Source organism: Lonchura striata, chromosome 2, assembly GCF_046129695.1.
Source record: "Lonchura striata isolate bLonStr1 chromosome 2, bLonStr1.mat, whole genome shotgun sequence".
NCBI classification, from domain to species: Eukaryota; Metazoa; Chordata; class Aves; order Passeriformes; family Estrildidae; genus Lonchura; species Lonchura striata.
This window is the reverse complement of record NC_134604.1, coordinates 161356-175676: the sequence shown is the minus strand read 5'-3', so window position 1 is coordinate 175676 and position 14321 is coordinate 161356. Positions and strand designations below refer to the sequence as shown.

General features: G+C 42.2%; 2 protein-coding genes across 4 annotated transcripts in view; one reads left to right on the top strand and one right to left on the bottom strand.

Annotated features, from left to right (window-relative positions):
- CMSS1 (cms1 ribosomal small subunit homolog) overlaps positions 1-14321 on the top strand; it is a 216048-nt gene that overhangs the window by 135584 nt on the left and 66143 nt on the right. The window contains exon 1 of one of the 2 annotated variants that reach the window (XM_077790912.1): positions 11675-11800. The exons of the other annotated variant lie outside the window; for it this stretch is intronic. Within the exon in view, the coding sequence (XP_077647038.1) occupies positions 11731-11800 (70 nt within the window). The 5' untranslated portion in view covers positions 11675-11730. Of the gene's footprint in view, positions 1-11674; positions 11801-14321 lie in introns of those variants that run through there. 2 annotated transcript variants of the gene reach the window in all.
- FILIP1L (filamin A interacting protein 1 like) overlaps positions 1-14321 on the bottom strand; it is a 182711-nt gene that overhangs the window by 133754 nt on the left and 34636 nt on the right. Inside the window, exon 2 of one of the 2 annotated variants that reach the window (XM_021545501.3) lies at positions 8973-9208. The gene's annotated coding sequence lies outside the window, so the exon portion shown is untranslated. The remainder of the gene's footprint in view (positions 1-8972; positions 9209-14321) is intronic. The other variant, XM_021545499.3, reaches the window with a different exon arrangement.

Here is a 14321-nt window from a genome sequence, read left to right as displayed (position 1 = left end):
TTGTGGGCTTGTTATCAGCAAATAGTGCTAAGTCTTAACCCTTTTCCACTGTATGGGACAGTGTGGCATTATTTCATCCTACACCTGGCACTTTCTGTCTGTATCTGCACTGTCAAGAGAGACCAAATGCCAAAATTGACTGGGACTTGTAACTGAGTGTTTTCTTTATTTTAAGCAGCTGGTGGGTTTTTTCCCTCCATTAGGTTACAATCTTGTTTTTAAGGATAAACATACTTGAGATGCCTTTCACTCTTCCTTTGCAAAATGCAATTATCTTTCCCCCCAAAATAGGAGGTATTAGATCTCAAAATTTTTAGACCAATTCATCCTGGAATTGTAGGGGGGTTCCAAAATTATATTTTATACAGTGAGGCTAGAATATGCATCCTTTCACAGGGGTATTTTAAAGAACTGATAGGCAGACTTCTACATGCAATACAGCATTTCATAATTATATTGTATTGAATTTAGAATATTTGCTCAAGAAATAGGATTATGAATAAACTGGTGGAGTAACTGTATAGCCAGCTGCTTTGAAGTAGTGCTCTGTCATTTAATTTCACATGAATTTTTAATAAGGATTCCGCCTTGTTTGTTGTATTAAATTCCACTTGGTGTGGATTCTTCAACCTCTGTGGTCTGTTGGTGACAGAAGGATTTTGAGGCATGAAAGTGTTTACTTTCTAAACTTTCATTTGCTTTGCACTTTATTCCTTTTAATAATTAAATGGTTGTTTAATATCTGAGGTTGAGACTGGAAGCAGTTCTTTTTCATCTGCTTCTCACCAGCACAGTTGAAGCTTCTCAAAAGAAAAGACATAAGATCTGAATGTCCTAAACTATCCAAATTAGTGTACTTTTTCTTGATGATAAATAGCACCCTGGAAAGTATCAGTTAATTCAGTCTTAAATCTTTAAGAGGTAATTTTGACAGGGTTCTGTAAATGTAGAAAGTTCAACAGAGTAACCAGAGAAAGGTTCCTAATGAAATCCTGGCTTTGGTGGTGAAAACATCTGCCTAGTTTTAATAAAAGCTTGATTTCTCTGCGTTCATGAGGATTTCTGCAAGTCTGCCCTGATGACATATAAACTTTAAATTAGGCGTAGTCAATAAAAGGCCACCTAATATGGTTTCATATTTTGAGAGGTTTCTCTGTAGTTGCCCCAGCTAGTTATTCTGTTTTCTAGCCATTTTGGCATTTGTATGTGTTGAAAGAAATCATCAAGGAAAAGATGGAGCTTGTACAGCTTGTAATGATGTGAAGAGATGTGACAGAGACCTGCCTCCTGCTGCCTCCTTATTTAGTGACCTTCCACAAGTGATGAGGCAGCAGTCTTCTCCCAGCAGCTGTTTTCTGAATTTGGTCTGACATTTGTATCATAAAGGTGGCAGGTGAGGTTAAGAGATCTGATCAGAACATACTGATTTAATAGCCACCAAAAGGTACAAAAGAATATAAGGAAAAGCAATCAAGTGCTGTCTCTTTATCATTGTATCAGTTTTCACTGCATGGTCCCTTGTGAAAGCTTTTGCTGATGGCTTTCAGCTATGTATCATTATAATACCTCCAATAAGCATTACATAGTAGGAAAAATATGCTACATTGAGCAATGAAACTGGTGTTAGCCAGTCCGGTGGCCCATATCAAAATGCTCTCACTAGTATTCCCTGTAACAACACTTCCTCAGATGAAATGGACTACAGCATATCATCAAGTAAGAGTTCATACATCCATTTTAATGGTTTTTGCATATCCCTGTTACAAATAATGACTGTGACTACTCAAGAGAAAAAGAATCCATTTTTTCCTCTCTGTAATAGTTCAGACAATTTTCAAGCACATTCTCTGCCATTGCTGTGCTTGCATGGCTAATAGGCAAACTCTCTGTGTTTGTTCTCTCAGGCACTGAGGAAGGGGAGAAAACACAGTGATGATAAAACCACAAGAATTAACTAGAACAACTGAGTAGACAGTAGCATTTCGCTGTTTTTTGTTGTTGGTTCTCTTACTGACAGTGCAGTAGATTACAAGTTGTCTCTTCTTAATGGTGTGGTTTATCCTTCAGTCTAAGATAAGTCAGGAATTCAGGTGCTTACCTGATACGGAGCTCCTGCACTCAACTTCTGTCATAAAATTATTCTTAACGATTTGAATTCTCCTTACATTAAAACATTGTATTTTTTAAGGGCACTAACTGAGAAAGAAAAAGTCCTTCAGGTATCTTTATTTGGATGGTTGTTTTGGTTATTTCCTGTGTTTGCTTCTGTTAAAGCATAGGAGTTACAGGTTACAGATTTTCAGTTGTCATCTTGAAGAGTTTTGAAGACTGTTATTAACAGATACAGGTAGGTAGGATATATGTAGGTTTAGAGATCTTTTGTCATAAAGCTTCAGTATAAAAAGTACACTGAAAAACTAATATATTCCAAAGATGTTGAGTTATAAAAGGCACATGCCTCTCTGTATGAATGATAAGTTTTGGCCAAATGCAACATAACGTAATAAGTATTAACATAATGGATGATTAAATTTGTCACATTAATGACACAGTGAATTCTAGCACACAGGCATTGTAAAGGGGAAGGTGACTGGTGGCAATGGAATGGACAGCTGACCTTTGAAATGCTTGCAGTGAGAGCTGGAGAGGACCATTTTGGTCATGATTTTTTTTTTCATTCAAATTTTAGATAATTATCTCAGAGCAAATTGACACCACAAAAAATTATGAAGGCTCATAACTTATGGAGGATGGAGAAAGGCATTATTCTGTAGCTACAAACAAGGGTCCATCAGGCACTCAGGACCTGAAGAAATGTGGACAGTTGTACCTGTAGCCATGCATGGTGCTTGCATGTAGTGTGGGAATGATTTATTTCAGCTGAGTGCTCGTGGGTCATCTTCTAAGCATAAGCAGGCACCCATCCTTGTGTTCAGGCTGTGCTCTGCTCCTGCCAGGCAGAGGGGGGTGGGAAGGGCAGCCCATGGGCCATGAGTGCAGCTCAGCAGTGTCTGCTGTAAACATTTATGTCTGCTTCAGCCTGCACATGGGGAAACAGGACATATCAGAAGCCCGGCTACAATCTTGTTTACCCAGTCAGCATGTTTAAAGTTATAAATATTTTTATTCTTTTTCCTTTGGATATTTGTCAAGAGCGTTTTGGGCTCAGTGGGAAATTTATAGTGTAATGTTTGGTAGCAGTTGTATATTTTGAGATTGGTGCCATGAGAAACAGGATGCCCAGGTCCTACCGTGGACAAGCTTTCTAGGTTTTACTGCCATGCTCCACGCCATGGGATGCAAGTGCTTCCCAAGCCCTCTGACCTGCAGAGGGAAGGGCACTGTGCCTTACATTTCTTAGGGATGAAAGGTAGAGGCCTTTTATTCTGTACCATGGAAGTTTTCCCTGATACAGCAGGGGTTGTTTTGTTGCCTGGGTTCTGAGGAGGAGTTCTACAACCACCTTAAAAGTTGTTGGCAAAGTGACCTTGAAGAAAATTGCCTCAGGTACTGTACTGGGGGATGACACAGTATTAATGTGCTGGCCTGAATGTCAAATCTTAAAGTGGAATAGGGTGGCAGCTGTGTAAGAAGCAAGTTCACCAACCAGTGTTGTTAAGTGCCTTTGACCAGGGCACAGTGAGGGGCCAGTCAAGATCTTCTGGAAGCTGCTTTGCTAAACACAGTTCAAATCTGAACAGGCCTTGTTCCAGAGGGCTTATGGACAGTATCAATGGAAGGAATTATGTGGGGAATACAAAAGTAAAAGCAACTGTGCTACACATGTGAAATTGGATTAATGTTATGATTTTTGTTATGGGGAAATAGCATGCAAGAAAGAAAGTCTGTTTTAGTGAAGAAGAAGGAAACTGGAGAGAATGAAGGCAGAACAGAAAGACCCAAGCATACAGTTAATGGAGCCAAGAATAAAATAAGGCACAGAGATTAGAGGAGGCAGAGGAACACCATGTTTAAGTAAGGAATAAGGGTAAACCTAATGCTTGTACTACTGTAGAGATTTTGAAGAGTGCATCTTGACCTGCACTCCTGCAATATTTTCTTCTGAAATGCTGTATTGGAAAGGATGGATGCTGAACTGTCCAAAGGACAAGTAGAACCTGCTGAAAGGAGTTGTGCCCATTTGATGAAAGCTTGAGCTTTGGCATGCCTAGTCACTGCATGGATCTAGAAGCAGCTTTCCTTTTTCTTCCCAATTTCAAGTCAAGAATTCCTATACTCCAATTGCACTGTTTTGAGAAAGCTGCAGACCTCATATCTTGTTTCTATGTTGGCTGTAAGAATTGGACCTTTTCCTAGACACTAATTTTACTGAGACTAGGAACCAACTACTACTGTCCTGCAGTCAGTCCCAGGTCTAGGCCCCCTCACCCCTGGTTTTGGAGTCCAGCCCTTCACAGCTTTCTGCCTCTTTTGGGTTAACTTGATCTTTCCATAGGATAAGTCCCAAACTCTCCAGGTCCCTGTGTGCCTCCCAAGAATCTGTACCCTAGGCCTGCATCCCTTCCCAATTTATCGCACCCTAAGGTATATCTCATGAAGCAGCTGTAGGCCTTTTTTGTCTGCTGAATGGAGGATTCCCTTCAGTAGTCAAACAAGTAGAAAGTGCTGAGGGACAGCACTTGATGTGGACTTTTGATTTAGAAACAGTTGAATGTTTTTCTGTGTGTTCCTGGCACTGTTGCCTCCTACATAGGAAGCTCATAGATCCACCATTGTACATGGGCAGCTTTGAAGGTGTGCCTGTAAGTATTAGCAAGGAATATAGAAGGTAAGTTGGAAAAATCTGATGGCCAGTAATATTGATGAGGGTGGGTGAATCTCAGGAAGAAATTTAAGACTATTTTTATCTTTTTCATCCTGGTCTCACCTCCCATTTTGGTACCCAGAATTTATAAAGTGAATCAGATTAAAGTTTTTCTTTTCTTTTTTTGTTCTTTTTGGGGGTGTTTGTTTGTTCTTGTGGTTTTGTTTTTGGTTTGGGTTTTTGTTTTTCTTTTGATGTAAGTTGTGCTTCTACTGTTAATGTACTGGAAAGAGCACCTGCACAGCCTGTGTCCCGGTGTCCCACAGCTACATACATGTCAGTTGAATAACACCACCATAACAGGCCATTTCAGCCTCCCAACAGTTGTCCTGTTGCACAAAATGGTGTTTTTCACCCCTCATCAGAGGTGGAGATGTGCGTGTTGCAGCACTACAGTAAATAGTAAGACAGTTTGTTTCCTTAACCTCTGTCTATCTGTATTTCAAAACTCACAATTTATCTAGTAACTTCATCAGGAGGCTGGGAGAGATACCACATAGCAGAGTTTGCTGGGAGAGCGTGACTATGGATATAAGCGATGCACCGTGACTGAGGTTGTAACTCTCGGATTTCCAGTGGGAACTTAGTGAACAGAAAACTGCCATCACCTTCCAGTCTGTGTCCTTGCCCTTGGTGTACTGGGATCTCTGTGACACGGGGCTCAGCACACCCCCACTAAGTCCTCTTCCAGCCAGCTCCTGGTGTTCCTCCCTCAGCCGTGTGCCTGCTGCAGCTCAGGTGCTTCTGTCCCACAGGGATGGACACAGCAGAGAGCTGCAGTGCAGGTGTGTAACTGGAGATATCTGCTAAATCTTTGCAAAAGAACAAACTGCACATTTTAAATATTAAAGTGAGCATTATAATGGGTGCTATGCCAGAATGCATTTTTACTTTTGCTTTTAACAGCCCCAAATGGATTTAGTAATGTTTCCTTCCTGTTTTTATTTTGGTGTTTTTTTTTTTTACCTTGTCTATGTTACTTTACTAAATTCGATGAATATATAAATTCAGCCTACAAAGCTGAACATGTACACATATTAGCAGTGGAAAAGTTAGGGGTTTTGGAGTTGGATGTGTGCGTTTGGTTTAAAGTGTCCAGTCTTCTGGTCTTGAAGACATTTGGGAATGGGATTCTTTCTTCCTCTGTGCATGTTCTGTTCAGCAAGTTGACAGTCTGATATTAAGGTTTTAGGTGCAACAGGAGTACAGCTAATAAGAAAACAGTGAGTTGGTGTGTATTTCTGTGCTGTGCTGCTCCATACTGAATTGTCTGACTCCGAAATATATTAAGGAGTTAGCAACTGAGGTGTTCTCCTGAAGGGGTGCTGATGGAGCCTGGTGGTTTTACAGCTGAAGAGCAGGGGTTTATAGAACAAGCTGTGCCAGCCTAAGAAGCTTCTCTCTCCATTCTTATCATAAATTGTGATAAGAATTATCATAAATTAGCTATGCTAAGGTGATACTCAGCAAAAGGCAGCTAGTGGTGAGAGTAGCAGGGTCTTTAGATGGTTAATGTCGGGGTAAAGAAAAGGAAAGGTGTTTTTCTAGTATGTGCTGCATGTTCCAAGAGCCCTTTCTGTGCAGGAAACAATCGCATGGTCATAGTTAACTGGATTCCCAAAACAAAATGCAATGTTTAGTTCAGCTTTGAAGGGCAAACAGTTCCTTATGGAGCTTAATTGCTTTGTTTACATGTAGCTAGTTACTTATCAAGTGGCAAGAACAATAGGCTGAGTGCCTCGCTTAACCCATGACCAGAATGAGATAAAATACCGAAGAAGCGAGGCTGTATTTCTTAACAGACCACAGGTCAGATGCAGCCTCCTTGGCTGGCTGTCTCCTAGCAAACGGGCTCCTGGCATGCCCTTTGTCTCCAGAGCAGCTGTGTGGCTTTGCCGTACTGTCCCCGCTGCCGGATCCTCACCCAGAAGGAGTGGTGTTTTGGGGTCTGCTGCACTGGCGCAGAGCCGAGCGGCCGGCGCGGTGCAGCTGCAGCTGCAGCCAGGCACCACCGCAGCAGCTCTGACCCCCCCAGCCCACCGCCAAACCCGGCCGGGCCCGGCCTGGGGAAGCTGGGCCTCGACTTCTCAACCAGCCACACCTGTCTGGGGGGGCGAGCAGCAAAATGGAGCTTACTTAGTTCATCCCGATCTCTGCCAGTCACTCCTGCCCGCTGCTGACAGCAGGCCTTTTAACAAGGGTGCTTCAGCCATGCCAGAGCACTTTCCTTGTTGTCACAGGTCCTCCAGCCACAGGCAGTGCCCCGTGATCCAGCGTGACCCAACACGTGCTTTCCCTGCCCAGAAGCTGAGAAGTTCATTGTCAGGTCTGCCAGATTAATAGAGACAAAAGAAGATTTTTTGGTTGGGACTGCAGCTCTCACACCCTCAAGGAGTCCCTCGCATCTTGGGCGAGCGTGGGGCTCATGCCAGGCCTCCCTGCATAATTGAGTTTTCCTGAGCTCTGAGCAGAGAGGACATTCCTGAGATTTTTTATCTGTCTGCTTCTCCACTTCACTGGTAGCTTTTCTCCTCATCTAAATTAAAAGTCAGAAAGTTTGCTGAGAAAGACTCCTAGTTTGTTCCTCAGGTAGTTTCTATTGGCAGAATGAAATTCTCCATTACACTGCTTGTACCAAAGGAGTAAGGTAGGTGTTCTGCATTAATTTGCTCGAAGTTAAGTAAGGTCCAGCCATCCCTGCAAACTGGAGAACAAGTTGCTAACATCTCTTATTTTGTAAATCTGTGTGCAACTGGGAATGAGAGGCCTTTGAAAATATGCACAGAAAGTTTAAGTGCAGGAGAGCACGTGAACCAAAAATCTTCATCTTTTTCCATGAGTGAACTATTAACTGGCACAGTTATGTGCTCAAATCTTAGGTACAGTTTACAGTTGTCACTTGCACTTGAAGGGGTGTAAATGGAGTCTGATATTCTTTATAGCAGTCATCTCCACACCTGTTCCTCTTCCCTCTCTAGGCAATCTCTCACTTGCAGAGGGGATGCGAGGCAGAAATAGTTCTTACTTTTGTATGTTTGTGGTACAGAGGGACAAAATCATGCAAATAACAAGACCACAATGACAGTGGTATTCTAGAGAATATCACAAATTATCATTACCTTCCCAAGACTTTAGACTAGGGAAAGAAACTTTAAAAGTCTATACTGAAGATTTAAGCACTAAGAGCCCCCTTCCCTCCACCACCACCTAAATATATGAGCTGCTTCTAGAGCTGGAGGCCTCCTCAGTAAGACTGCCACTTGTTTTGAGCTTATACAAGCATTTACAGCTATCATATAAATTGAAATGTTAGCATGTCTGCTCTTGCATTGTCATTCTTTTGTTTGTGTAACACAGAGCCCAGCAGTCATCATAAAAAAAAAGAAAATATTTGGAAATATGTCTTTGAGGAGGAAGACTCTGCACAAGGATCAGTCATATTCCTCACAAGAATTCAACATCTGAGTCAGGGGTTGCCAGAGACTAACCTGAAAGATGTTAAGTATGAGACCCTCAGGAAAATTTTCGAATTGTGGCTTTTCTGCACTGTTCTGCTTGCTGATTCTTTTTGGTCATGCAGCCTCTGGCCTGATGTCCCAGCCATTAGGTTGCCCTCCATGAACAAAACTCAGGAAACTCCTGAGTTCATAGACTAAGAAGACCTTTTTTTTGGAATACAGACTGAAAAAGATAATCTGTTTTGTCAAGTGTTTCCACACCTCTGTAAACATGCAGTCTCCTTGTCTGGATGATCTCATGCATATATTCATCAAAGTTCTTACTTTGCTTTGAGACCACATTTGCAGCAAAACAGTAATATATGCAATATAAAAAGGTTTTGGGTGAGATCCAGTACAAGCATCTCATGGTGAAATCATTCTTAATATTACTTAACAGCTACCTGGTGTCTGATCCAGAGAAACTGGTCACAACTACACATTGACACTTAAGTCAATGGCACATGTGAGCCTTGGATGTTACATGAATGTAGGGCAAGGAGGACACAGATTGTAATTTGTCTCTCACATGGTCAAGCAAATTCCTCCTTCATTTTTTGATAGTGGATTATTGATCGAGTGACAGCTGCTGAACAGGTATGAGCTCATCAGCATTCCTTACCAAAGAAACCTTGTCTGGAAATTCTTACCTCTCTCACTGGAAGTGGAGGGAAGGAAAATTGGAATTCTCTGGCTTAAGGAAAACCATTTGGTACTACGAAGTTAAGTGAAGATCAGCTAACCTGCTGGAGCATCACAGGCTGGAAACCCAAATGTTCTGGCAGATGCCATCATTTTGGCAGTGGTGCAGGTGGCAGTCCTGCGAAGTCCTCATGGTCTTTATCACGTAGTAGGAAGTGGCATTGCTGCTCTGGATGCAAACATCCTGAAAAAGAAGTGGTTAGTTAGTGACTCCACAGAAATAAATTCTTGGACACAGGTGATACCACGAGTTTCGGAGTGCAAGGTCACAATACAAGTACTGTAGAAGAAGTTATCGGTGTTGCCAGTGACAGATGTAATACCTACCAGTAATTGTCTTGCAAAACAAAAACCCCAACACCAAACCCAGCAGTCTTACAGACTCCTTGCTTCATGTACAACAGACTTTCCCCCCTTTTTTGTTGCTCATAACAATACAAGAGTCCACAGCAAGGTCTGCATTTCCAGCTATGTGCACAACATAGCAAGTACATTGAGGCAGCTTATGGCTGGCAACACTTTATGGTAAATGCTGCCTTGGAACTAGGAGTGCCCATGTCTCTACTGCTGAAAGTAGGGAAAAAACTCACTTTCACACTCCATAGCATGCACCCACACAGTTTTAGCTCCTTATTTATTGTAGCCAGTTTATGGTGGGCCATGCTAACCATCTATGTTATATGTCTGTTCTTACTTGCATCCCTGGGAGATAATGAGATTGTGTAGTGGTTATATTGACGGCAGGGTTTCTTTTCTAAGTTCCTTTGCTTCTGTTCTGTTCTTCATGCAGCCCACTGAAGTAATCTCTTTCTATATTGTGGAGTTCTTCTAAGAGATTTTTTTTTTTCATTGGGTCCATAAAAAACAAGGAATTCTACCTTGCAGCTTTATTCCCTCAAAACATCAGTCTACATCCACCCATTTAAGTCATTTTACTTTTGTTCCTAATCTGTCTTAATATCTTCAGGCAACCAAGAAACTGTCCTTTTCATCTGTCTTGAACTCTTGAGAATTGCTCAGCAGTTGCACAAAATTGTTTTTCTTCCTTCTGCTGTGAAGATAGTACCAAATTAGGACTGTGTTATGGGCCAGGCTTTTCCCAGTTGTCAGGCGCTGTGATCTCTTAACCTAAAGATGGAGAGATTTCCTTGCTGTGTTTGATGTGGAGGCCTGAAAGTCCTGTGCTCCTATAGGCATTTTAGGGTTCTCAGTGTCTTACAGGGAATTTATTTCCCAGCTTTCCTGACACTTAACTGTGTGTGGCCAGTAAATATTACAGGGTGTGCAGAGCCAAAGAGTACAGTACCCCAAAAAGATAGTGGAAAGAAATTGAGCTAACATTAGGCCTGATCTTCTTGCTCCTTTGTCAGAGGCCTTTATAGACTTAATGGTTTGTGATAAGTAAAATGTTGCCCTTCTAATCCTGTTTTTTTTTTTCACTAAATTTCAAGAGAGATGGCAGGATTACCACCTTGGGTTCGGTTTGGGGATTGTAGTCTCAACACTAGTGATTACAGTAAACTAGGATCCTCTCGGATCACTGCTTGATGTCCTCTTATCCTGGAAATCAAATTGTGCTGGTTTAAATGTCTACATCCGTTGTCTTTCCAAAATGCACAGCTTGGTTTTAAAGATAAATGCTTGCCATTTTGTGACAAACCGTGTGCTAGGTTTAGCAAAGCTTTTTTATTGGCGTGGCTCATGTAACTTGTTAACATGCAAAAAAATTATTAAGCTTTCATTTCCTCCACTCCCATTTCCTGTTTGGATGTTGAAAGGAAGCCCTGACTGCTAATTTGTGATTAGCCAGCAACCCAGAGTGAACTTAATCCTGTGGGTTTGTGCCTATGCAGATACAGCTACGCTCCAGTGTGGGATTACTGCAGCTCCCGTTTCACGGGGAGAGCCGCAAGCAATCTGCTCTTCTTTCGTGAATTCATGGCTGCCTTCTGAGAACAGAGCCTGCCTGCCAGAGCTTGGGAGGTGGCACTGAAACGTTGGATGCTGCAGTAGAGAAGGGACACCAGGGTTTTTTCCCAGTCTTGCTTGCCCAGGAGGTGGCACTGTGAAATAGTGGGAGTTTTACCTGCAGCATCTGTCGTCTCACTCGACTGTGATTGTTTGAGACATGACAGAAGAGTGAAGTTCCTTAGTCAGTAAAACCAGGGCGACTTGTACTTCTTTTGGGATGCCTCAGTGCTCTCCTGTGTGAAACACGTGCTGCTATCTGCTCTGCACTCCTGAGCTAGGGAACTGACCTTCACACGTCTGCAGCCAGGATCAGAGCTGGGGTTGTGGGTGACTGTTCTGGCCACAAGAGAAGTGGTGATGTCTTTGGAGCATCTTTACTTCCGAGGCTTTTGTGCAAGTGCTTTGTGTCCCCCTTGATATTTCCCAGACCTACTGACAAAGCAGCCAAAATTAAGAGCTATGTACACGTAGAATGTGCTAGAAAACTGGAAAGTTTTGAGGCATGCATTGTGTTATGTTCCTGTTAGAGTACTGGTTGCTCTGGTTTAGTGTTTGTTTATTACACAGAGCTTTTAAGGGATCTCTGACCCCACCTGCAAGTGCCTGACCTGACTTGTGCTGCCAAATGCAGGCCAACACAGCTGAGATAAATATAGAAAATCTCCCAGGTCGTTAATTTTTATTATGTTGATAAGCTGAGACTGATTTCATTTCTCTCTCCAATAAAGGCCTGAGATGAGGAGCACATACAGATCTGTGGATAATTCTGATCTTGGAATGGATATAATACTTTACAAAATCTTAGGTAAGCTTATTGACCTGCTTATTTTAATTCTCAGAAAGGTAAAAAGTGGTAATGCTTTCATAACTCAAGATAAACAAGAGCATATTTGTTACACAATGTAACAAATATGTTCACAATATATCTTGGAGATAGAAATGTTACGGCAATGCAAAATATTTTTGTTATTATTAGTCAAATATTAAGTTGCCTATACATCTATAACAAAGGCCTCTTAGCAAACACATCCTTTAAAATAGCCTGACCCTTTCCACTTTTTCAGAGACATTAATAGTTTCCTGGCTCAGTGTTTTAGGAAATGTCGTCATAGTCTGGAGGAACCAATAAAAACATAAGTCACCTATTTTGTCTGATCATTTTATGCCAGGATATTTGAGGCTGGAAGCTGTGGAGGGGTAGGAGGGGACAGCTTCATTTGTGCAGGTGGAAGATATAGAGAATTTAATACTGCTTTAGTATAACTTTACATATTAGGACTCTAGAACTGTGTGAAAAATAATATTTTTTGAGTTCATAGACAGAGGCTTTAGATAGTTTTTGTAACTATTTAATTTTTTTTTCTCCTTCCTATGCCATTTATTGCTTCAGTGCCTGATAAAAGGGATGTTGTTTTTGGGGAAGAGTATTCTGTTGGGTTTAAGCTTTCATTGTCCTTTAATAAAGAGGTGAGAGCTCTTAAGAAATTGCCATGCCTTAAAACATATGTTGGTAGCTGATTATGGCAATATGATTTGTGGGACAACAGCTTTTTTGGCATGGTCAAAGGAGACCATTTCCTACAAGCAGAAAATGCAATTGCTTAAATTGAAGAGCTACTACTGTATGAAATCTTAGTACAGAGCATCATTACATGACACTGAAAAGCCAACCATGAGTGTCTGCAACAGGCATCCAGTGACACTTTGTGCTCCATTACAAATGCCAGCATTTACAGTGGGACAAACCCTGCCATCCTTCCATGGCTTTGATTTTCTCCCTTCTGAGACAAAGCTTCCAGCAAGTGTGTGCTGATTCTGATCTCTTGGCCGTGGAGAGCAGATACACATTGCAGTTGTTCCCTTACCATGCTGTTGTCTGCTGCAAGCTTCACACAGCCCCTCGGAGGTAACATCTCTCTTCCTGTTGATTTGTCCTTGGTTGCATGGAGCTGGGAGAGGCTGTTCTGACCCCATTTATCCTCTGCCTCTTCCCAGAGCATCCTCCAGAGAGGACCAAAGTTTTTGCCCGTTTTTGGGAAGTCATGCTCTGTGTTTTTTTCTCTTCTGTGTTCCATCATCATTGGAGACCAGTGTAATAATGTTTGTCAGCAGTCTAGAGAAACTGAAGGATAACACTTACTTCATCCCTCATAGCTGTCTTTACAGAAATGAGCTGCGTCCCCAAAAGAGACACCCACCACCACTGCAAGCTGCACCATAATGCATTATTTCTCCTCACCTGCCCACCAAAGTAGAAAAATCAAACATGATTTCTTTTCAGCTTCTGCTGTAGCCCTAAACAGAAGTTATGTGCAGCTGTCAGTAGTTCACTAAGTGTTCAAACCATGTTTGGGTTGCAGTTCAGTGTCTGCAAACACCCATTAAAATGTGCTTTGGGATTTCAGAAAGATGCAAAAGGAGAGCAAGGGTACCAAGATACCCTGATAAGAGTCCAGTGTAAAGGGAAAATTACTGCTGGTCCAGTGCATTTGTATTTTACGAGTCCAACTAGGTGTTATCTCAAGGCTTATTCAAGAAGCTGGCAAATGAACCCCGCAAATGACCCTTTTTGTTAAGTGTCGCCAGCCATCTGCCCTTTATGGTTTTGGAGGCTTTTCTTGCCACTTTTCAATTTAATGTACTGAATTCTTACTCTTTTTCAAGCTGAGTGTGCATCAGCGCTGTGGCAAAGACTGGGTCCTGTTACCTTCCACTCATGACAGCCACTAGGAGACGTTGCCACAGCAGAGGCATCTCCTTTGTACCTGTCAGCATGGCTTATCCCCTCTGTGTATGTTTGAGCAGGTCAGGCCTAGGCTTGTTACTGTTCACTATGCCATGAGATACCCCTCTCAAATTCCTTAAGCTGGAGCTGTATCTGTATGTGGAGGTGTCCTTGGAGTGCACTTGGTGATACCAGGCTCACTGCTCGGTCCCAAAGCATAACATGCAGACAACAGCCAAACTGAGACAATTTCTTTCCCAAGTAACGCCATTGGAGACCTGAAGAGATGTGCATTGAGCAGGATGTATAGGTGAAGGGGTGAGTACAACATTGTTATTGCTGCTTGCTCCCACGACAAATTCAGAACAAAGTGGCCATGTCAGATGCTCCTACCAACTACTGGAGGGCTTTGGAGTAAACAAGTCTCTCTCTCTCTGACTTGCTGTCTTCCATGCTTGCATTTCATCTCATTCATCAGAGGGTGTAGGCCCTGATGGGAGAAGTGTAGCTTTTTTTGTCATCCCTGTTTCTTGGGTGTTCAGGGTCTAGGGAAGGCAGAGCTCTTCCCAGTTAAATCCTTAGTACAGTCATTTGCAAATGG